General features: G+C 38.3%; 1 protein-coding gene across 2 annotated transcripts in view; it reads left to right on the forward strand.

The window, feature by feature from the left end:
• LOC123869273 (serine/threonine-protein phosphatase 6 regulatory ankyrin repeat subunit B) overlaps nucleotides 1-22833 on the forward strand; it is a 43424-nt gene that overhangs the window by 17901 nt on the left and 2690 nt on the right. Inside the window, exons 2-16 of one of the 2 annotated variants that reach the window (XM_045912112.1) lie at nucleotides 4331-4432; nucleotides 7779-7880; nucleotides 8477-8593; nucleotides 10060-10152; nucleotides 11344-11557; nucleotides 12655-12851; nucleotides 14072-14170; nucleotides 15121-15265; nucleotides 16603-16760; nucleotides 17168-18395; nucleotides 18469-18668; nucleotides 18769-19305; nucleotides 19427-19633; nucleotides 19717-20410; nucleotides 21756-21967. In XM_045912112.1, coding sequence (XP_045768068.1) covers nucleotides 4331-4432; nucleotides 7779-7880; nucleotides 8477-8593; nucleotides 10060-10152; nucleotides 11344-11557; nucleotides 12655-12851; nucleotides 14072-14170; nucleotides 15121-15265; nucleotides 16603-16760; nucleotides 17168-18395; nucleotides 18469-18668; nucleotides 18769-19305; nucleotides 19427-19633; nucleotides 19717-20410; nucleotides 21756-21967 — 4305 coding nt within the window. Of the gene's footprint in view, nucleotides 1-4330; nucleotides 4433-7778; nucleotides 7881-8476; nucleotides 8594-10059; nucleotides 10153-11343; nucleotides 11558-12654; nucleotides 12852-14071; nucleotides 14171-15120; nucleotides 15266-16602; nucleotides 16761-17167; nucleotides 18396-18468; nucleotides 18669-18768; nucleotides 19306-19426; nucleotides 19634-19716; nucleotides 20411-21755; nucleotides 21968-22002; nucleotides 22224-22833 lie in introns of both variants that reach the window. The other variant, XM_045912111.1, reaches the window with a different exon arrangement.

Raw genomic sequence — 22833 nt, forward strand, 5'->3', positions numbered from 1 at the left:
TGGCGGGATGTGGCTGGATGAGGAAGGCTGAGGACCGGGTGTGGAGGCGCTCTTTAGGGAAGGCCTATGTCCAACAGTGGACATCCACAGGCTGATGATGATGATGATTTCTTGTATGATGGTACGGAACCTTTCGTGTGCGAGTCCTTTTTTAAGTTAGGCAGCGTGGGCCCACGCTTCTTCGGGCCGAGCTTCGCTCTCGGGTTAGCTTAGCCAGCAATAAGTAGGTACATGGGTATATTGTTGCTTAAATCAGGCCACACCACCCTCAAAATTTTGCCGCATAATATTTTATATGCAAATGTCAGTTTTTAACGACTACTGTTCTCTACTTGGCGCACCTACGAGTAAATGTACCTACCCTTACAAAGTTCTGATGTAATTCGGGTCAGAGTTATATTAAGAGCAATAAATTGTTATGCCAAGCTAATGATATTATTACAATTTTAGCGTATGCCCACGACTTCGTCTGCGTAGACGACACAAATTTCAAGCCCCTATTTTACCTCCTTAGGGGTTGAATTGTCAAGAACACTTTGTTAGTGGGTGTCTACGACATAATAGCCATCTGCAAACCAAAGTTCAGCCCGATCCGTCCGGAAGTTCGAGCTGTGCGTTGATGGATCAGTCCGTCAGTTAGTCAGTCACCTATTCCTTTTAGGTAGGATATACTTAGATTATTTGATGCCTGCGACTTTGTCCACGAGGATTTAGGTTATTAAAAAATCCGTGGGAACTCTTTGATTTTCCAGAACAAAAAGTAGCCAATGCCCGTCCCCGAGATGCAAGCCACCTCTATACCTTTCATTAAAATCGTTCAAATAGGTGGGCCGTGAAAAGGTAGCAAATAGACGAACAAACATACACAAATATCTTTTGCATTTATAATAGTTATTAGCACGGTTTGTACATCGTAAAACTGTGTTATTAGTATGGATAGCTTTGTAAGTAGGTAGTAGGTAGGTACTATTTTCACGGCTGTGTGATTAGAATGTTCCACATAAAAAAAAGATCACCCTAACTCCAGCCAATGAAAACATTAGAATATTGTAGAATCTCAATATTAATATTAAACTGTTGCCTTATACATATATAGGTGCCAATACCAATAGTCAACAAAAAATCCATTTTCAATTTATAGATCTGCAATAATAATTTCTAATTATTGCAGATAAATTCTTCATTTAGAAATCACGGAAGTGTGATATTTTCAGCGCTGTGAAACGTTAAACTTAAGGGGCGATTAAAACACGATTTAAATGGCAATTATTTTTAATGACGCATTCACCAGCAGCTAATTATCACAAGGAGGGTTGCCATTATAAGCCCATTACTGTGTCACAGGGTGCAGGCGGCACGCGAATTTTCTCCTTCGCAGACCGTTTAATTCCTGGAAAAGTTTGATCGTGCGATGTAGACGTACCTATAGGCTTACGCGCTTTACTTTATTAGAGGAGGTATATACTATCCACATGTACTAATATTATAAATGCGAAAGCGTGTCTGTCTGGCTGTCTCTCTGCTTGCTTTTCATGGCCCAACAGTTTAACCGATTTTGATGTTTGGTGCAGAATTAGCTTACATCCCGGGGAAGGACATTAACAACTTTTCATCCAAAAAATCAAGGAGTTCCCACAAGGTTATTAAAAACCTTAATACACGCGAATGAAGTCGCGGGCATCAGCTACTATCTATACTAATAAATAAAATTGGAGTGTCTGTCTGTAATTTCGAAATAACTACCGCATATTAAGGTCACATGGTTATTTGAACGATACTATAACTGAATCACACGTTTTTAAATTTTTTGTCTGTCTGTCTGTCTGTCTGTATGTCTATCTGTCTGTCTGTCTGTCTGTCTGTCTGTCTGTCTGTCTGTCTGTCTGTTTGAAAATGCTAATCTTGGGAACGGCTGAACCGATTTTGACGGGATTTTCACAGACAAGTAGAGAATTGACCAGGGAGTAACATAGGCTACTTTTTAACCGACTTTCAAAAAGGGAGTTGTGTTTTTCTACCTATGTACACTGAAATCTTCGAGATTTCTGAACCGATTTGCGTCATTTCTTTTTTAATCGATAGAGGAACTGTGCGACATTGTTTCATAAAAAATTTGGAGTCCAACTCCTCAATCCTGATGCTGCAGGGGATCTGACCAATCCACGCGGGCGAAGCTGCGGGCATCAGCTAGTTGATAATAAATATTCAATAATTGTTGCTCAGATCTTGGTAATTTGCTAACTACATCGCAAATTAACGATCATCTGACTAACTCTAGGTAAGTTAAACAAAAATGATCCATCTATACCAATACCATGCCATTTATTTCTTTATAACTACCTTATGCCGGCGACTTCGTCCGTGAGGATTACAAAAATTTAACCTAACCTAACCTCTTAGGGATTGAATTTTCAAAAACCCTTTTTTAGAATAGCTATCTGCATCCCAAATTTCAGGTCGATCCATAAAGTCATTTGAGATGTGTCTTGTTAGATCAGTCAGTTAATCAGTCGGTTTTATATAGATACTAGCCGATGCCCGCGACTTCGCCCGCGTGGATTTAGGTTTTTCGAAATCCCGTGGGAACTCTTTGATTTTCCGGGATAAAAAGTAGCCTATGTGCTAATCCAGGAGATTATCTATCTCTATTCAGCCAAATCCGTCCAGTGGTTTTTGCGTGAAGGAGTAACAAACATACACACACACCCACACGCACACACACACATACAAACTTTCGCCTTTATAATATTAGTGTGATTATTATACCTACTGGCTAAAATTTTTATTTATATACCTACTGGGCGTACTGGGCTGGTCTTTTCAGTTTAATTACATATTATTAAAGTCAAATAGTTATCTTTATTGAAGTAGGAATTTGTAATACTTTTATGCCGTTTCCACCACACCCAGCTGTAAAGCACAGTAATACTGAAATAATTAGTGGTTATGATGGCGAGTGAGTAAGCAGAACAATAAGCAAGGGTGAGGTTTGACCTTCTGTCAGACTTTCTGTTATGAATCAAGTTTTTTTACCTACTGTGACATAACTCGGGTATAATAATAATTTAACAAGTGTAAATTAAAAATTTATAACACCCCCGACAAGTGAAGGTTAATGTAACTAGAAAAGAGCTGATAACTTTCAATCGGTTGAACCGATTTTCTTGGATTATAGCTAAGAACACTCTTGATCAAGCCACCTTTCAAACAAAAAAAAACTAAATTAAAATCGGTTCATTAGTTTAGGAGCTATGATGCCACAGACAGATACACAAATACACAACTCAAACTTATAACAACCCTCTTTTTGAGTCGGGGGTTAAAAAATTAAACTCACTGCAGTCAGCCGGCGAAAGAGTCCTTAATAAAAACTTCTTTTAGTTTCTTCTTAGGGACTCCTTCGCTGACCTTTTTTGTTCTATTCTTAACCATTCCACACTATTGAATATCTTACTAGACTTGACTAGATGGACGGACGGACAGCGGAGGCTTAGTTATAGGGTCCCTTCGGATACGGAACACTAAAAAGACTTTTAATAAATCCGTCAAAATACGTAAAATATCAAACTAAACACTCAAATCTTGTGGCTTTATGGTTAATTATCACCAACACGAACAATTTAAACCTAACTGCAAAATGTTAAACTGAGTAACAATTTGCATACTGAAACACTAGTTAGCACTGCAGATATAATTAAGGGATATTTAAGACACAATTATTTTGCCTGACTGCAAAATTATGAATGAAATCAGCGATAACAAGAAACTCAATTCTTTTAACCAAAAACGAGCTTGTTACGTGTTTTAGGCAACCATGTATTTTAGGCTTTAGCATACTTAGGTACATTATTTTCAGGGTTCCGTACCTACCCGAAGGATGCCAAAGGGACCCTATTACTAAAGCTCTGGTTTCCTCCAAAAGCGGTGCCATCATGTAGCGGCCGTAATACAGCGGTGAATGACGTCACTAGAACGTTGTCTATGTAAACAATATGGCGCGGTTTCCTAGATAACGGTAATTGACACCGTAACGTCAAAAAGCGGTACCAGCGAGGATGATGAAATTTTAATTGATTTTGTGCGGGATCATTTATTTAGATATTTATATTCCATTCCATTTTCAACCATTGACACCGTAATAAAACGGTCAATGCAGTCTCGAACATTCCACATGTTTACGGCCGTCTTTTAGCGGTCACCATATTGCGTCCGTTTAAAAACGGCACCGCTGTTGGAGGAAACCAGAGCTTTAGACTTCGCTGTCCGTCCGTCCGTCGGCCGTCTGTCTGTCAGTGGGACGTAAACTTAAACAAGCAACCTTTTGTTACAGACAACCGGCATGACACCGCTGATGTACGCAGTGAAGGACAACCGAACATCCTTTGTGGAAAGGCTCATCGAGTTGGGTTCAGACGTTGGAGCTAGAAATAATGTAAGTAGAATTTTTTTTTAAATAATATTAATTAAGAGCTGGTCAACAAAACGGAGGTCAAAAAACTTGTTCATTGACTCCACTATACGGCTAGAAACGTGAAATAAGAAATTGACAAAAATCTTTCAGGTAGGTATCTGTAGGTATTTAATAGGCGTCTACGGCGAATCTTGTCCAGATGTAGAATGTAGCTTTTGCATTAGCTACGGATTATGTTAAAGCACTTTAGCGAACATGTTATGCCCAACGATCTGATAAAATGAAGTGGCAATTTATAATCAAGAGGTCACGCCTTAAGCTGCGTCCACACTCCACACCAATAAAAATTGCGTCTTGTGGTGCATGCGACACAAAATTAACCCCCTCCCTCTTCATATTTTTGTTCCACGTGAAGATATCTACAATTATGTAAAGCCATCAGTATCATCAGCCTATTTGTTTTGACTAATGTACATACGTTTTTTCAACACGTCCACACATCCACACGCACGCTCCGCTCACCTTCCTTCTGCAACTTTATCAGCAGCGAACCAGTGAACTGGAGGTCATACCAAGCCTAAATGGCAGTGAGGGGGTCACCACTGTCGTAGTTAATAACTGCTAAAGAAAACGTGTTCTAGTGTGGAGACCACAAACTAGGAGCGCCTCATTCACAATTATTTTAGACGAATCGTTATTTATTCGGATTGTGATTCAATACAATTCGTTTTCATTCTGTCAGTGGTACATTTTCTATGAAAGTAGGTACTCACTCGCATATGAATCGTGGAAAATAAAGAGCACGTTAGAAATAGGAATCCGTTATTTATTACGACTCAATATCGATGTCAATGACTCGTTTTGAATACGTCGCTCAACGCCAATTTATATAGGTCTGGAGTGTGGACTGTGGTGTGGACGCAGTCTTGTAGCTCATGACGTGAGCAAAGTCGGCGACGTTAATCATGCGAGGATAAGGCTGGAATTATTACTTTGTTGATAAATGCAATATGGGGTGATAATTAACGTAATGCATGAATTTTAGAGTATTGGGTACTACCTACTAAGTAGTTTTACGAATTTCCTTGATTTGTATACGGAGACTACAACTATGTAGTGAGTTAGGAGTTATAATGATTAATCCATCGCCAGCTCACTACTAAGCACGGGTCTCCTCTCACAATCACAGATTTAGATCATAGTCCGCCACGTTGGCCCAGTGCGGATTGGCAGACGTTACATATTTTCTTTGATCTTTGAGAATATTATGGCGAACTCTCAGGCATGCAGGTTTCCTTACGAAGTTTTCCTTCACCGTCAAAACAAATGACATTTCACCATCATCATGATCAACCCATTTCCGCCCCACTACTGAGTACGGGTCTCCTCTCAGAATAAGAAGGGTTTAGGTCATAGTCTGCCACGCTGGCCCAATGCGGATTGGCAGACTTCACACACCTTTGAAAACATAGAGAAGTCACAGGCATGAAGGTTTCCTCACGATGTTTTCCTTCACCGTTAAAGCAAGTGATATTAATCCACTCATAACTCCAAGAAGTTAAAGGTGCATGCCTGGGATCGAACCCCAGACCTCCACCTACCTTTTAACCACGTGACTATCGCCGCTTAACAGAGCCTTCACATCCTTATTTGCATTGACTATACGGCTATTTATAGGTTGCATCCAATATTATGGCCAAAATTTAGTGTGATCCAAATTGCAGGGGTAGTAGTGCCTACCCTAGCTAGGGCGCTTATTGTGAAAATGAGCAACTGTAGTTTTCTCCTTCGCAGATTGTGTATAATTTGTCTATTGCGTGACAAACGTGGTCAAATCGCAATCTTGATGTTACGGTCTTCGTAATGTCACGGCCATTATTATGATTCAAACTTGATTCATTTACGCCTAACGCCTCGTTCTTTGATTAAAAAAAACCTAATGAAAAGAAAAGAAAGAATCATAAAGCAAAGAAAAGAAAATGTATAGTGAGTAATGTCAGTTGCTTTGTGCGTAATCGTTCTTTTAAAATTTTCTTATAAATCTGACTTGTGCCTTTTTATTTATGTCGTTAGCAGTTTCTTAGTAATATAGTAATTACATAGAACCTAACCTGTTATTCACATAAAAATTTAAATAACTGCGATTTCTTTAAGGGTCAAATTAAATAGCGGGCAGGGTTATTGAATTGGCGCGTCGTCGTGCGGTCTATCCATGTTAATTGTTACAGTTTAAGTCCTTTTACCTTGTAAAAATTATTAGTTCTGATTGTACAAGCCTTTGTCACATCTAGTTAATAAGTTAAGTATTAAAAACTAGTTCTACTCAAAAGTCGGCCAAATGCGAGTCGGACTAGCACCCAAAGTATTTTGTACAATCGTACAAGAAGTACCTAACACTTTTTGATTTTTTTGTGATATAACTAAAAATTCACGGTTTTCAGATTTACCTGTCCTTCAATACCTACCTACCTGCCAAATTTCATGAGTCTAAGTCAACGTGAAGTACCCTCCAGGTTTTGATTCCCTTTACGGGTCTTGGCAGACTCGACAGACAGACAGACAACAAAGTGATCGTATAAGGGTTCCTTTTTTCTTTGGAGATACGTAACCCTAAAAAATTAACTCTTTTGAGAAAGCTGTTGAAGTGCTGAACAGCTGAAACAGTCTATAAATAAGGGATATGGAAGGGAATTTGCATTGGACTTGTTCATTTTCACGTTACACCACGCAGTCGTTCCATTCAATTATGTCTGATAGAGATTAGTATCACGCGATGCACTAAGGTGTTTGATTCGAACCAATCTAGATACTACGAGGCGTAGTACTACTATAGCATAGACTGTCGATACTTGACGAGACAATAGAGACCATCGTGTAAAGATCTTACTCGACAACGACACTCATAGTAAAGCATGGAAATGTGAACTTTATATTGCACCTATTAGATAATACTGCGACTTCGTCCGCACGAATTTAGATTTTTTTTTAATCCCGCGGGTACCTACTCTTTGAATTACTGGCATAACAAGTGTAAATAAAAAAATTATAACACCCCCGACCAGTGAAGGTTACAGTAATTAGAAAAGAGCTGAATGAAAAGACTGAGTTATGTCGCACTTGACCGGTTTTTAATGTTACTTCATGCTTATTACAGCAATGGGTAACTAAACGACCTTAAATCAGGTTTTTCGACAAGTTCCCTTTTGCTGAGGCAATATAAACCCATATAAATCCTTTTCCTTTTTCAATTCAAGAAATATGTCAAACTTATTTTAGCATTTTGACTAAATTTTGATGCAAATATTTAACATTTCCATATATCTAAAGCAGTTATAATAAGTAGTAAGTAACTATGTATTTGGTACAGGACAACTACAATGTGCTGCACATATCAGCGATGTATTCGAGAGAGGACATTGTCAAGCTGTTGCTGTCGAAAAGAGGCGTCGATCCATTTGCTACGGGAGGAGTAAGTTCTAAATAACAAGTGTAAATTAAAAATTTATAACACCCCCGACAAGTGAAGGTTACAGTAACTAGAAAAGAGCTGATAACAAACGGCTGAACCGATTTTCTTGAACTATAGCTAAGAAAACTCTTGATCAAGCCACCTTTCAAACAAAAAAAAAAACTAAATTAAAATCGGTTCATTAGTTTAGGAGCTACGATGCTACAGACCGATACACACGTCAAACTTATAACACCCCTCTTTTTGGGTCGGGGATTAAAAATTAAAAACTCTATCAATATCTCACTCAAGTTTGCAAAGTAACATTTCACTTAATTATGTCAATCAGTTATTTTGAAAACTTTTTACGAAAATAGCTTGATTCAGTGGCGTGCATAGGATTCTAGTCCAGAGTAGGCATTTAATGGCAGATCATTGAAAAGTAAAAAAATAGGTACCTACAAACAGATAATAATTTAGCAAGTGTGCTACTGCTAAGCCTGTACTTTGCCGTAATATCTCAAAATCTTCAAACAAATGTTCAAATCTTTGCTCACAACTCAACCGCCAGGTTATAAGATTAATTAATTATTTTACATAAGTAATTCTATTCACAGAGTCGTCAACAAACAGCTGTACACATCGTGGCAAGCAGGCAGACAGGCACAGCCACCAGCATACTGCGAGCACTGCTCACAGCCGCGGGCAAGGACATAAGACTACGCACAGATGGGGTGAGAAAGATGAATAAACTATAGACTGAAAGGATTATATCAGTAATTCTGTCTTAGGGTCAATGAACAGTTGTGAACATAGTTGCAAGTAAGCAGTCCTGTGTGGCTACCAGCATATAATGAGCCCTGCTATATAATAGACGAATATTAATAATAATTAATTAATGTAGTTAGGTCTAAGGTTAAGTTTTAAGTAAGTTTTAAGTTCACTTAGCTTGAAAGTCATGAAGATTTTATTGATAAGCAAAAGAAGAGAATCTCGAATTCGCGAAAATGCAAATGCCAAATCAGTACTCAAATATCGCGTAGTAAATCATGAGCAATTTTCAATATACGACATAAAAATATATGTATGTAGTAATTTAATCTACACCGGTTTATCGTAAACGAAAAAGAAGGAAGCCAATAAACTCTAGACTTTATAGCTTTGATGTTAGGATTTTGATTTGGTTGTGACGTTTATAGTAAATAGAGCTGATGCAGCATTGGTCATGACGATCGCGTGCAGCGCCTGTCGCCTGGCACCGCCATCCCCACAGGGGACTCCCCCCCAAAACGAGATTGTAAACAAAACGCACTCGAAGAAAGCTTCTACTAAAAATACGAAAAATTAAACAAAGATTCATCATCCTCACATTCCTTTCCGACGCTTTACGAATTACTTGAAACTTGAAAGATTAGTATTAAACATAACCGAAACTAGTACAAGGCTTTCATTTTAACGACATTCCGACACAGAAAACGAACCAACCCCCACGAATAGAAACTAGCTAATTATCCAGCAAGCTTTAGCCGCGGAGTAAACGTCACAACGCTAAATTTACAATGCAAATCAGTCGCGGAATATTAGTTATAGCGTCAGCGTTGAATTTCAAAATTAGTAATTTTAATACAATAAGTCTCAGTCCGCCCTACGGCACGACTAGAGAAAGGCAGTTTTACTATGGGCGCACACGCTTCACTTTCGTTCGCCAAACAGTAGCGATGGAGGACCAAGTACGTATAGTGTGCGACAATCCAGGCGCAAACGCCAGGTTAGGTACCTATTGCATGCGAGGAACGATTGCCATTCGATTTAATGTTATGTCGAAGCGCGGCCTACGAAGATTGCGATGCACATAAGTCTCGAAACTATCGGTTGTATTGTGAATTGTGACGGTTAGGAAGCTCCGTGATCGGCATACCGCACTGGCGCGAATAGTTCGTGCATAGACACTGCACTGTATGGATTTCAGTGCGGGTGAGAAAGCTCCGATATACGAGGAGCTTATGCAGCCATGTCCGAAAATGGAAGGGACAGAGATGTGCCGACCAGCGCGAATATGAATTTACGTTCGGGTCTCCGCAGCCCGCCCGCGAATCTGCCTAGGGACCTGCAGAAACTCGAGCTTAGTTTCATCGAGTTGAATAAAGAGCGCGCGCGGCAAAAGGAATGGAAAAAGCTAATTCGTGACATGGTGTTCCAGAGGGGCAAGATCCCGCTACTGCTGGCGGTGGAGGCTGGCAACCAGAGCATGGTGCGCGAGCTTCTCAGCGCGCAGACGGCCGAACAGCTCAAGGTTTGTTTACGTCTGGAAAAAAAATTTGGTAAATAGCTTTATTGTTTCCTTACAATGTTTATTACACCAATCATTAGAAAAATGTTTGATAGAAAGAACTTGTAGGTTAATATAGTTAGTATTATTGGCTCAAGCATTGTAAGGACGGCCTATAGCGGTAAAAGCCTTCTCCATTTTCCCTTTTTTTTATCTTTAGCAACTCTCAACATTATCGTTTTCCTTTCCCTTTGATTATATCCTCACCCTTACACCATCTCCTGAATGATCAGCCTCATCTGGAGTCCCGTGGGTACTAGTTGGAAACTAGATACATTGTATATAACCTTTCAATGTGACGAAAAGCGGTCACGAATGGTTGGCATAACGAAATTGAATGAGTAAAAAGTTGACTTGTTTATAAGCAAAGTTGCTCGTCTCTTTCATAAAAGTTTGAGCAGGTATACGCCTATTTACAATTTATCTAACAAGTTACTATGGAGCTAGACTTTAGTAATTTCTGAACAAAATACCTGTGATCAACAAACATACACCGAAGATGGATATATTCCATTTTGGAATACGGAGTTTTCTGTGTATGAAACACTGAAGAGTTTTCTATTCTAGGTATTATCATTGTCTCAAATCTCAAATCGCCTACTGTTTAGATCGATTTCTCGAACTTAAATTTAAGACCGCATTTTAATGAGCATTTGGAGTCAGGTTTTAGACAATTAAACTTTTCGATCGCCAAATCATCTTTATTGGCTTCATGTTTTTAACATCTCGTGTTTACAAACCCGTTCAAGCCGGAATAGTTGGTGTTAGGAAAGAATAACTTTGAATTAACTTGCGCAGTGGGTGAATTAAAAATCTATTTGGTTGTGCGAAGTAAATTGTGACGGCGGATGTGCATTCTCTGCGTTTATAAGTCAATCTTTCGTGTCTGTCGGAGCTGAAGTAGGAATCCAAAATACTAAGCGAAGCCCGACCTGACGCCATTATCATCATCATGATTGACCCATCGCCGGCCAACAGGTCTCCTCTCAAAACGAGAAAGGGTTAGGCCATCTGCCACGCCGCGCGCCGGCCCACAGAAAACATTATAGAGAACTCTCAGACATGCAGATGTCCTCACAATGTTTTTCATTCACCTGACGCTATCTCTAAAAAATAAAGTTTTGACCGGTTTTGAACTAAAGACCTTATATCCAGGCTAGCACACCATCGGGAGACACGGCCTTGCACCTCGCAGCCAGGAGACGAGATGTGGACATGTCTCGCATCTTAGTAGACTACGGGTCAGTAGTGGACGCAGTCAACGGAGCCGGCCAAACAGCGCTGCATATAGCTGCGGCCGAGGGTGATGAGCCATTGGTCAAATACTTCTATGGAGTACGAGCCAATGCGGCCATCGCAGATAACGAAGGTAGGATAAATTATTTTATTACTAGACAAGCTTATGCACGCGAATTCATCCACGTGGACTACACAAACAACCCCCTATTTTACCCCCAAAGCGATTGAATTTTCAAAATCCTTTCTTAACAGATGTCTACGTCATTATAGCTATCTGCATGCCAAATTTCAGCCCGATCCGTCCAGTAGTTTGACCTGTGCGTTGATAGATCAGTCAGTCAGTCAGCTTTTCATTATATTATATAGCATATATTATTTAGATAACGCTAGCGATTTTCTCCGCGTGGACTTAGGTTTTAAAATCCCGTGGGAAACACTTGATTTTCCGGATTAAAAAGTAGCCAATGTCGCTCTCCAGGTCTTAAACTATATTATTCATATAAGAAATTACGCACATCTGTTGCTCTGTTGCGCCGTGATTGAAGGACAAACCAACACACAAAAACACTTTGACATTATTTATAATATGGGTAGCGACTTATTAACTGGGTATTAGATATTACAATTAAACCTGCCTTTATGTAAAAGGTGAACAGGCAGGTATTTAAATAGGTACCTACCTGCAAACGAAAAAAAACTAGAGTTATGAATAAAACAATAAGAACAGATTAACAATCTCGTATTATGTTAACCTATGTAAATTCAGAAAGGGACAATTATGTTACACGTCAAAAATAATGTTGAACGCAAATTATTATGCAAATATATTTAGTAGAATTCCTCGAAAATTTCATCCTTTTGTTCTACTTTTTTCCTTTACAAATACTAATTCTTATCAATAGCTTAGCAAAAGAAAAATTTCTTTTTTATCTCACTCGCTCGGAAAAAATTTCTTTGTCCTTCGAAATCTTTTTTGTTAAAAAATAAATTGACGTGCATGTGTGTTCTACGCCTTTATATTTAGGGTTCCATACCTCGAAAGGAAAAAAGGAACACGTAAATAGAATCACTTGTAGTCTGTTTGCCTGTCTGTCTCTCCGACTGTCGTGTCTGTCAAGACCCATCAAGGGAATCAAAACTACATAATGGGGTACTTCACGTTGATCTACCGCACTTGACAGATTTTTTTTAAAATATATAATTTAAAAAAATGCTCATCCCCTACAGATAGAACGCCAATGCATTTGGCAGCGGAAAACGGGCATGCAGCGATCATCGAGCTATTAGCTGACAAATTCAAAGCATCCATATTCGAGAGGACCAAAGACGGCAGCACTCTTATGCACATCGCTTCATTGAATGGCCACGCTGACTGCGCAATGATGCTGTTCAAGAAAGGTGTCTATCTTCATATGCCAAATAAGGTGAGTACAGACAAATTCTACTTCAAGTAGGTGAGTGACTTCACAGAAATGAGCGTTTACAAAGTAAAACACTTTCTAAAATGTGATAAAGGTATTCATACCAGTTCACTTGTGTAGGTATTATAGTCATTCAAGTGGGTAATGGGTCTGGGTCACAGGAAACACAGAGTAAGGGATGATTTATGCTAGACCGAGCCGAGCCCAAGCCGTGCCACGTTCGAGGCACTAAAGTATATGTATAAAAAGTATAAAAATAGGTAGCTATACCTACAAGTTGCAAGCTAAAAACTTGTATGTGAAAACTAATTACATCAAAATTATTAGGTATATGAAAAAGCAATCACGTGTGTCTGAGTTATAACTATTCACTTTTAAAAAGTTAACTGCTATTTTCCTAGAAACTGGCTAGTGGCTTCCCTCACGAACGACCTTGGTAATAAGGAAATGAGCTCATAAGTTTGTGTACACATAAATCACTTTAAATTCTCACTACATATAAAATTTCTGAACTAAAAAGATATTAGGTAGATTTACCCCTTCGCTACCCCTGACCCCTACGGCTATTTATATTCTTATGGATTTGATGGCGATTTTATCAACAACTAGAGAATGCCCGCGACTTCGTCCGCGTGGATTTAGGTTTTTAAAGATCCCGTGGGAACTGTTTGATTTTCCGATATAAAAAGTTGCCTATGTCAATTACAGGGACGCAAGCTACCTCGGTACCTTTCATACAAATCGGTTAAGCGGATGGGTATTTAGGAATCCTGTGCGAACTCTTTGATTTTCCGGCATAAAAAATAGCCTATGTCCGTCCCCGGGATATAAGTAAACCCTTTACCAAATTTCGTCAGAACCGGTTAAACTGTTGGGCCGTGAAAAGGTAGCAGACAGACAGACAGACAGTCAGACACTTTCGCATTTATAATATTAGTATGGATAAAACGAGTCGTAGGGAGCCGCTGGAATCAAGCGGGGCAAGACCGTGGCTAGTGGAAATCACTACAAGACAGCTTTGCCCAGCTGTGGACGTCTTATAGTAGATTATGATGATGATGACATGGATGATGTCCATGGATGATGGATTTCCATCTCTACAACAATGGGGATCCAATAGCAAATTACGTGGTAGCAATTAACCAGCCAGTAGCTCACCGAGTCATTTGCAGAAGGCGTTTCGCGAGTAATTCGATAAAAATGTATTTTTTTTTTTTCATTAGGACGGTGCACGAAGTATCCACACAGCGGCAAGGTATGGCCACGTGGGCATCATCAACACGTTGCTACAGAAGGGAGAAAGCGTCGATGTCACTACTAACGTAAGTAAATTTTGACGTGACAACGTCTTATAATTCGATAGAGCCGGCTGCACGCACGAAAAAATATGACTCATGCGGCGTTACCTCGCTCTGAGGCGTTCCATGTAAGGCTTGAAGTGCAAGCGAGAGCGCGGAACGAGCGACAAAGAAGCACAATCGGCCTTTGTTGTCACGTTCAACTATCGTCATTAAACCGACTTTACAGACAACCAATTTTTTTTTTGGCAAATTCCACGATTTCATAAATAGCTCCGGACAATATTGGATTTTCATTACGTGATTAAATCTGATATGAGGAGATCCCTAAGAGAACCTGAGTAATCGACATAACTCAAAAGGTTGCGAAACTGAAGTGGCAATGAGCAGGGCACATAGTTCGAAAACCGATATACGTCCCAAGGTGCGAAAATGACGCCCCGGCAAGAACATACACAAGACGACATCAAACGAGTGCAGGGAGCCGCTGGATTCAGGCGGTTCAAGATAGTGGCATGTGGAACTCCATATAAGAGACATATCCAGCAGTAGATGTCTAACGGTTAATGATAATAGGGACTTAGAATTTATAATATAAATTAATTTTTGATATAATTTTATCCATAACTTATTTATTCAAACTTCCCTATCCAAATATTTTCTTTCATTTTATTTTTTTTGATAATATTATTTCTATATTGGGTTGGTATTATATGAATTATATCTAAAGTATTAGTAATTATGCCAATTTTTTTGTTTCTTGCGCATGACAACAGGTACTCTGTACTCGTAGCTTTAGTTTTAAGTAACGTAATTAATTATCACCACTATATCGTACAAGTTTAACAATTTCGACCATCAAAAGGAGTACAATTGTACCTACATGCCGAATAAATGATTTTGACTTTGACTTTGACTTGACTTGTACATCATGAAACACAAAATAACTCCTGCTTATCTATCCTTATGGGCAGGACAACTACACGGCCTTGCATATAGCGGTTGAGTCGTGCAAGCCAGCCGTTGTTGAAACGCTTCTTGGCTACGGGGCTGATGTGCACATACGCGGGGGCAAGCAAAGAGAGACCCCATTACACATCGCGGCAAGAATCCCTGACGGTAAATATTGCTTGATATGTAAATAATTCAATTCAATTCCATTCAATTCAATTCAAATGCATCTATGACTCTACCACCGGTTTGGGAAACAGATTGTACTGTGATTAGCTGGTAAAAAAACTCCGTAGTTCCTTTTTTCAAATCACAAAAAATTTCAATATTATCAATGTAACATTTTACGAAACCAATCTTGTGGGCAACTGGAAGCTCAGTCAGTTGTTTCCACACTTTTTCATTAAGAATTTATGCACTGGCAAATATTTCGAAACAATTTCATTTTTCTACAAGTAAGCCTCTGCATATACATTACCACCTGGTGGTAAGCTATGATGCAGTCAAATGTGAAAACAGGCTAACTAAGAAAAGGTAAATGGTATATGACCTAGGACTAGAAATGTTACAAAATGGCATTTAAAAATATTTATTAAGCTCATACCTCTAATCGGTTTCTACGCGGCATCTTATTGGAACGCAAAATTGCTCGGTGGCATGGCTTTGTTAAGAAAGTGGTTACTAGCAATGTTAATATACTTCTCACCCGAACAAGCCACAGACAATTTATAAATTATAAATTCCCGAATTACCCCTCCCAGGAATCGACCCAGGGACATCATTTTTAAAAGACAACAGCGCTCAAATTTTTTGTAAAAATTACAGGTCGTCAAATATGTATTATGTATGATCTATTGTATCAATCTTGCAGTAAATCTTTTGCTACAATTTTTATTTATTTAGTTTTCATACGACAACTTAGTGTCTGAAAATTAGATCTACGATTTGTCTATTATTTCTACTGATATTAAATGCTTCCATTACCAATACCTTCCTAATTTCAGCCCAATTTCATGGCCTCGATGTCTAAACCGCTTAAGTGCGGAAGTTTCGCGTGTTAATCTGATATATAAAATACGTTTGCACGTAAAATATATGAATTCCTAGCCTTCACCGAGGTTATGGTTATTGCTATTAGCGATTTATTCTGTAACACTAGTAGTTATAAATTGCTAACGTTTACCTTCATATTTATATGAATACCTATGTTCAAATGTCGATTTTAAAACTGTTTTATTTTCGATTTAGGTATCCGTAATTCTATCTTTGTAGTTTCATGTACCTATGAGTGTCTATAGGACAGTAGGTAGGTACTTACATAAAAATCTATCCTAGCAATCTTGGTATAGTTTTCTTTAGAGTCTTAGTATGGAAATATGGATAAATGTATTGTAAGAAATAAATACGTATTTTTCACTATGAAAACAACGCAACTCAGCTGGTGCTCAGAATAATCTAAAAGATTCGCCACGGTCGTTCGTACATAAAACAATTTAAACTTCTAGGTGACAAGTGCGCATTAATGCTATTAAAGTCTGGTGCTGGACCAAATAAAGCAACTGAAGATGGCATGACACCCGTCCACGTGGCGGCAAGGTATGGAAACCTGGCTACTTTGGTGCTGCTTTTAGAAGATGGAGGCGACCCGCTAAGGAAAACAAAGGTATATTTTATAATTATTAAGACGAAAAAAATTCAATCTTAGATGGAAGCGTAATGCAATCACAATACTATGTAAGAGTAGGTAGGTACCATTATTGGAATGGTAATAAGAAAACATCTAAAACTAATGTATTATCTTTACAATTAGCACGAATTCTTCAGCATTTGACATTGCATTACCCAAAAACCTAAACTTATCATATCCGTTTTATTACGTGCTTTAAATAAAAGCTTGTTTTTTTAAAATACTTTTTTATTAATTTTACCATAAAATAAGGAGAAAAACGTTAAATTATATTAATATTTTTTACGGATATATCGAAATTAATATCTGCTTTAGAATGTTAATTTTTAAGTTATTTAATTACCTATTTTGGTCCACAATAATAATACCCTTTTAATTAACAGACTGGTGAAACGCCTCTTCATATGGCGTGTCGAAGCTGTAAGCCAGATATTGTACGACATTTGATAGAATTCGTAAAAACACGTAAAGGCGAAAAAGTTGCCACGATGTACGTCGACACCGTCGACGAGGACGGGGCGAGTGCTTTACATTTCGCTGGACAAATTACTAAAGAAGAGGTCAAAGCAGCTTCTGCAGATAGAGAGGTAGTCAAGTGTTTAATGCAGAATGGTGCTGATGTAAACCTACAAACGAAACATAATCATGAAACGGCTTTACACTTCTGTGCGATAGCGGGCAACAACGATGTGTTAACAGAAATGATTACAGATATGTCGACTGCCGATGTCAGTAGAGCTCTGAATAAACAAAACTCCATTGGATGGACGCCGTTACTCATCGCATGCAACAGAGGCCATATGGAACTTGTCAATAATTTACTTACAAATCATGCGAGAGTAGATGTGTTTGATGTTGAAGGAAGATCAGCGTTACATTTGGCTGCCGAACATGGATATCTACAAGTGTGTGATGCTTTACTGACAAATAAAGCTTTCATAAACTCTAAAGCAAGAAACGGACGAACTGCGTTACACTTGGCGGCAATGCATGGCTATGTCCATTTAGTTAAATTTTTAATAAGAGATCATAATGCTATGATTGATGTTTTAACATTAAAAAAACAAACTCCGCTACATTTGGCAGCAGCGAGTGGACAAATCGAAGTCTGCAAATTGTTGCTTGAACTAGGTGCCAATATTGATGCAACAGATGAGTTAGGTCAGAAACCGATCCATACTGCTGCACAAAATAATTATTCAGAGGTAGTACAGCTATTTTTGCAGCAACATCCCAACTTAGTAATGGCTACAACAAAAGAAGGGAATACGTGCGCACATATTGCAGCTATTCAAGGATCTGTTAAAGTAATAGAAGAGCTAATGAAGTTTGATAGAAATGGCGTGATATCCGCGCGAAATAAACTAAACGACTCTACTCCCTTACAATTAGCTGCCGAAGGTGGTCACGCTGACGTAGTTAGAGTTTTAGTCAGAGCTGGAGCATCATGTACTGATGAAAATAGAGCAGGGTTAACTGCAGTTCACTTAGCTGCTGAACACGGTCACACAAATGTATTAGATGTAATGCGCTCTACTAACACTTTAAGGATATCGAGTAAAAAGTTAGGCTTAACTCCACTCCATATTGCAGCTTACTATGGACAAGCAGGTAAGTAACCTTTATTTACAATTTCGTGATTAATTTTAATCATTTAAATTACTAATTTATTATTTTTGTGTAGAAACGGTTCGAGAACTTTTGTCTTATGTACCGGGAACTGTAAAATCTGAACCCCCAACTGGAGTATCGTTGGTACCAATTTTGGGATCTGAATCTGGACTAACACCACTACACCTTGCCGCCTATAATGGTAATGAGAACGTCGTGCGGCTATTGCTTAATTCAGCTGGAGTACAAGTTGATGCTGCTACGAATGAAAATGTAAGTCATATGAAATAAAATAACGATTTTACACAGATATACAGTCTGCGAAGAAATTAATACATATCTACTTACAAAGTTTTAACTTCATTTATTTCAGGGATACAATCCACTTCATTTAGCATGCTTTGGAGGACATATGTCAATAGTCGGTTTACTACTAAGTAGATCCGCAGAACTTCTTCAAAGCACTGACAGACATGGGAAAACTGGCTTACATATAGCATCGACACACGGACATTACCAGATGGTTGAAGTTTTGCTTGGACAAGGAGCTGAAATCAATGCAACGGACAAAAATGGATGGACTCCTTTACATTGTGCATCAAAAGCTGGACATTTAAATGTAGTTAAGTTGTTGTGCGAGTCAGGAGCGTCGCCTCGAAGCGAAACAAATTTGAATTGTGCGCCTATTTGGTTTGCGGCTTCTGAAAACCACAACGACGTCCTTGAATACCTCTTGCATAAAGAACACGATACGCAATCGCTTATGGATGACAAAAGGTTCATTTACAATTTGATGGTGTGTTCCAAAAATCACAACAACATACCGATTGAAGAGTTTGTGTTAGTTTCACCAGCACCCGTTGATACAGCTGCTAAATTATCCAATCTGTACATTAATTTATCAACAAAGGTATGTATGCAACAACAATATAACATAGTAACCAATATAACATACACAGTATAACTAATATTGTAATATGATGTGTTGGTTTAATAAATATTTATACTCATGTCGTGTTATTTATTAACAGGAAAAAGAGCGTGCCAAAGATCTCATAGCAGCCGGAAAACAATGCGAAGCGATGGCTACAGAGTTGTTGGCTTTAGCAGCCGGTGCCGACTCAGCTGGTCACATACTTACAGCTACGGACAATAGAAATATTGAATTTTTAGATGTATTAATAGAGAATGAGCAAAAAGAAGTGATCGCCCATACTGTCGTTCAAAGATATCTTCAGGTAAAAAATAGGTAACTTCGTCTACTAAAGAAATAGCTACCTTTGGCGTGTTTTCTTGTATCACATTCACGCTTTTGTTTCAGGAACTCTGGCGTGGGAGCCTTAAATGGACTGGCATCAAAATTTTGTTCCTTTTTTTCGCGTTCATAATTTGCCCACCTGTTTGGATGGTGTTTTCCCTTCCACTAGGGCACAGATATAATAAAATTCCTATAATTAAGTTTATGTCGTATTTAACGTCGCATATTTATCTAATGATATTGTTATCATTAGTGGCCATAACGCCTATATATAATTCTATATTTAGAGAAAGCTTAGTACCTAGATGGTATGAATGGATACTTCTCATTTGTTTGAGCGGTCTTTTACTTTTTGAGTTAACAAACCCTAGTGATAAATCAGGTTTAGGTTGGATTAAAATTGCAGTTTTATTATTAGGTATGATCGGAGTAGCGACCCACGTCGTTGGGTGGATTTTTATATTACCTAAGTATTGGCCAACATTAATGTACTGTAGGAATCAATTTTTTGCCTTATCATTTTTATTAGCATGTGTTCAAATATTAGACTTCTTATCCTTCCATCACCTCTTCGGTCCCTGGGCGATTATTATTGGAGACCTCATGAAGGATCTAGGGAGATTTCTTGCAGTTTTAGCGATATTTGTATTTGGATTCTCGATGCATATCGTGGCACTGAACCAACCGTTTAGAAATATATACAAACCAGAAGATAACAAATACGCAAGAAAAGCGAGAAGAACATTATTTTCAGACGGTAAGGGCTTCTTTTTTCTTATTGAGCTTGTCATGAAAAGGTATGCCATATTAATACCAATAAAATGTGTTTAATACCATCATTAGGACAAAAGTTATCAAGAGGATTATTCCAATAATAATTATTTAATTTTTTCTTTCACTATGCAACAATTTTCATTTTTGAATTATTACACGGTAGATAATAATCTCCGAACGAAGCGACAATTATTTGATTCTCGATGGATTGATCCTGGAGAATCATATCGAAGAAAACAAGGTCCAGCGAGTCGTAAGTCTGTGTTAGTGATAGTCGTGAAAACTAATATTCCAATACTTTATTATTTCGCATAAACAATGACTCATTCATACGATGATTGCATTTTATCGATGTGCTTATTTTGTTTTAATTTATATTCCATCCGCTTGCAAGCTTGAACGGTTGCCACCATATCGAGAATGTTATCATCGTCGGGTTTCATAATTTTATTTCATTTCGATTGACCGTTGCAACAACCACAAGAAGTGTGTGGAATGAGATAGGGCCATGTATACATACACACATCTTGCCGTGTTTACAGCATGTCTTCATTGTAATGTCGGAATTGCCACAAACGATGGCAAACTTTAATGTTAGTTTTAGATATAATCTAATTTACGGCTTAATGCATTTTCTATTTTACGTTAATCCAAATACATAAAAGCTCAAAAGTTAAGAAAAGGGAAAGATCAGTAATATTACTATTTTTCAGATATAAAATTAATAATAGAAAATGCATTTCGAATCACAAGTGTTTAGAGGAATGAGTGGCCGACTTCACCGCATTCAATGGAGCAAGTTTGATTTGCGCATGGCGTGGCTGGCTTTTGTCCTGCGTTTGTTCACCGGCGTCTTGAGGTACCTTATCTCCGACATGTTTGGCTAATGTCGTCGATGTGGCGTCATCGTTGCGCCCACGCTGACCTTTCCCGACACGAGTAGAGGGGTTTGGGGTAGATTGATGCAGGCACATGAAATACATTTACCGAAACACTTCTCAAGTTACACCGTACATGTCTACACAAATCAATCTACCCCATAGCGCACACGATTGTTATAGCTAGTGGAGTTAATATACTAGATGTGGTTTTTCGTTGACATACCGAAAGTTCTGTTTTGAGTGTAGAGCACCGCCTTAACTGTTAATATACTATTTACAAAAAATGAAGGGGTACATTGATGCTGATTCTTCAGTCCATACAAATTCACAAACTAAAGTTACTGTACAAAATTCGATCATGTTATAGTTAAAAAGACCAACCTGCATTAACCTACCCCTACATGAAATAGAAAACAGAATATGGTCCATTTGCGTGTTGTCTTCTAGCGACGCTAACGCCGGTCGAAGCCATGGAGAAATTGTTCTTCGCCCTTTTCGGCCAGATTACTTTGTCAGACCTTAACTACGTGTCGAGTTTACGACCGTTGTGGACACAGAACCTGTTCAAGTTCGTCTTCGGTGCCTACTTGTTGATGTCCATCGTGGTGCTCGTTACGCTCCTTATTGCGATGATGTCGGACACTTACCAACGCATACAGGTAACTGCCATCAACTTCCCCTCGATTGTTCACAGTGACTATGAACCCGTTGTATTCCTTCGAGCTCCTGTTCTTCGCGGTGTTCGGGCAGACCACTACGGAGCAGACGCGAGTCCACAGGAACGACAGCAACGCGCAGCCGGTCTGGACGAACTACTTGTTCAAAATCGTGTTCGGCATCTACATGCTGGTGTCGGTAGTCGTCCTGATCAACCTGCTTATTGCCATGATGTCTGACACGTACCAGAGGATACAGGTATCGCTCACGTGTACTGATTATACATTCACTCAACAACTTAATCAGCACTCGGTTAGAACTTAGAACTTATAATCTCATACATTTCGAAAAAATTAAGTGAATGTATACATACAGCATTCATTACATTATTTTGTTCTAAAATTTAACCTCGCCTGTATCAACTATTTTAATAGTAACCAAAAATATGAAAATAATAATATCTAAATGGAAAGACTTATCTTAAATGCATGAATTAGCATTTCTAGCCCATTTTCGTTTTACCCATGACCGATTCTTTAACTAATATTGCTATAACCTTCTAACTAATACTTTTATGTAATTTATGCGATAAAATGGCTCACTTGTTAAAAATTGCGCTAGATATATTTTATTTGTAACTCTTCCAAAAGACTGATAATAATAATATTCAATTTGAAGTTTGTGATTTAAACGTATTATTATTCTGAATTAAATTCAATTCATCAAACATTTTATATGATTATAAATTAATATTGTAATTACTTTGGCTTGACGCATTTTGTAGGATAATAAAGAAAATCTGTTTTGTTTTAAACTAAAATTTTCGTGTTATTGCACATTTTGTTCTGCCTGTCACATTTTTAGGGTT

This window comes from Maniola jurtina, chromosome 11 (genome assembly GCF_905333055.1).
Source record: "Maniola jurtina chromosome 11, ilManJurt1.1, whole genome shotgun sequence".
Classification (NCBI taxonomy): domain Eukaryota; kingdom Metazoa; phylum Arthropoda; class Insecta; order Lepidoptera; family Nymphalidae; genus Maniola; species Maniola jurtina.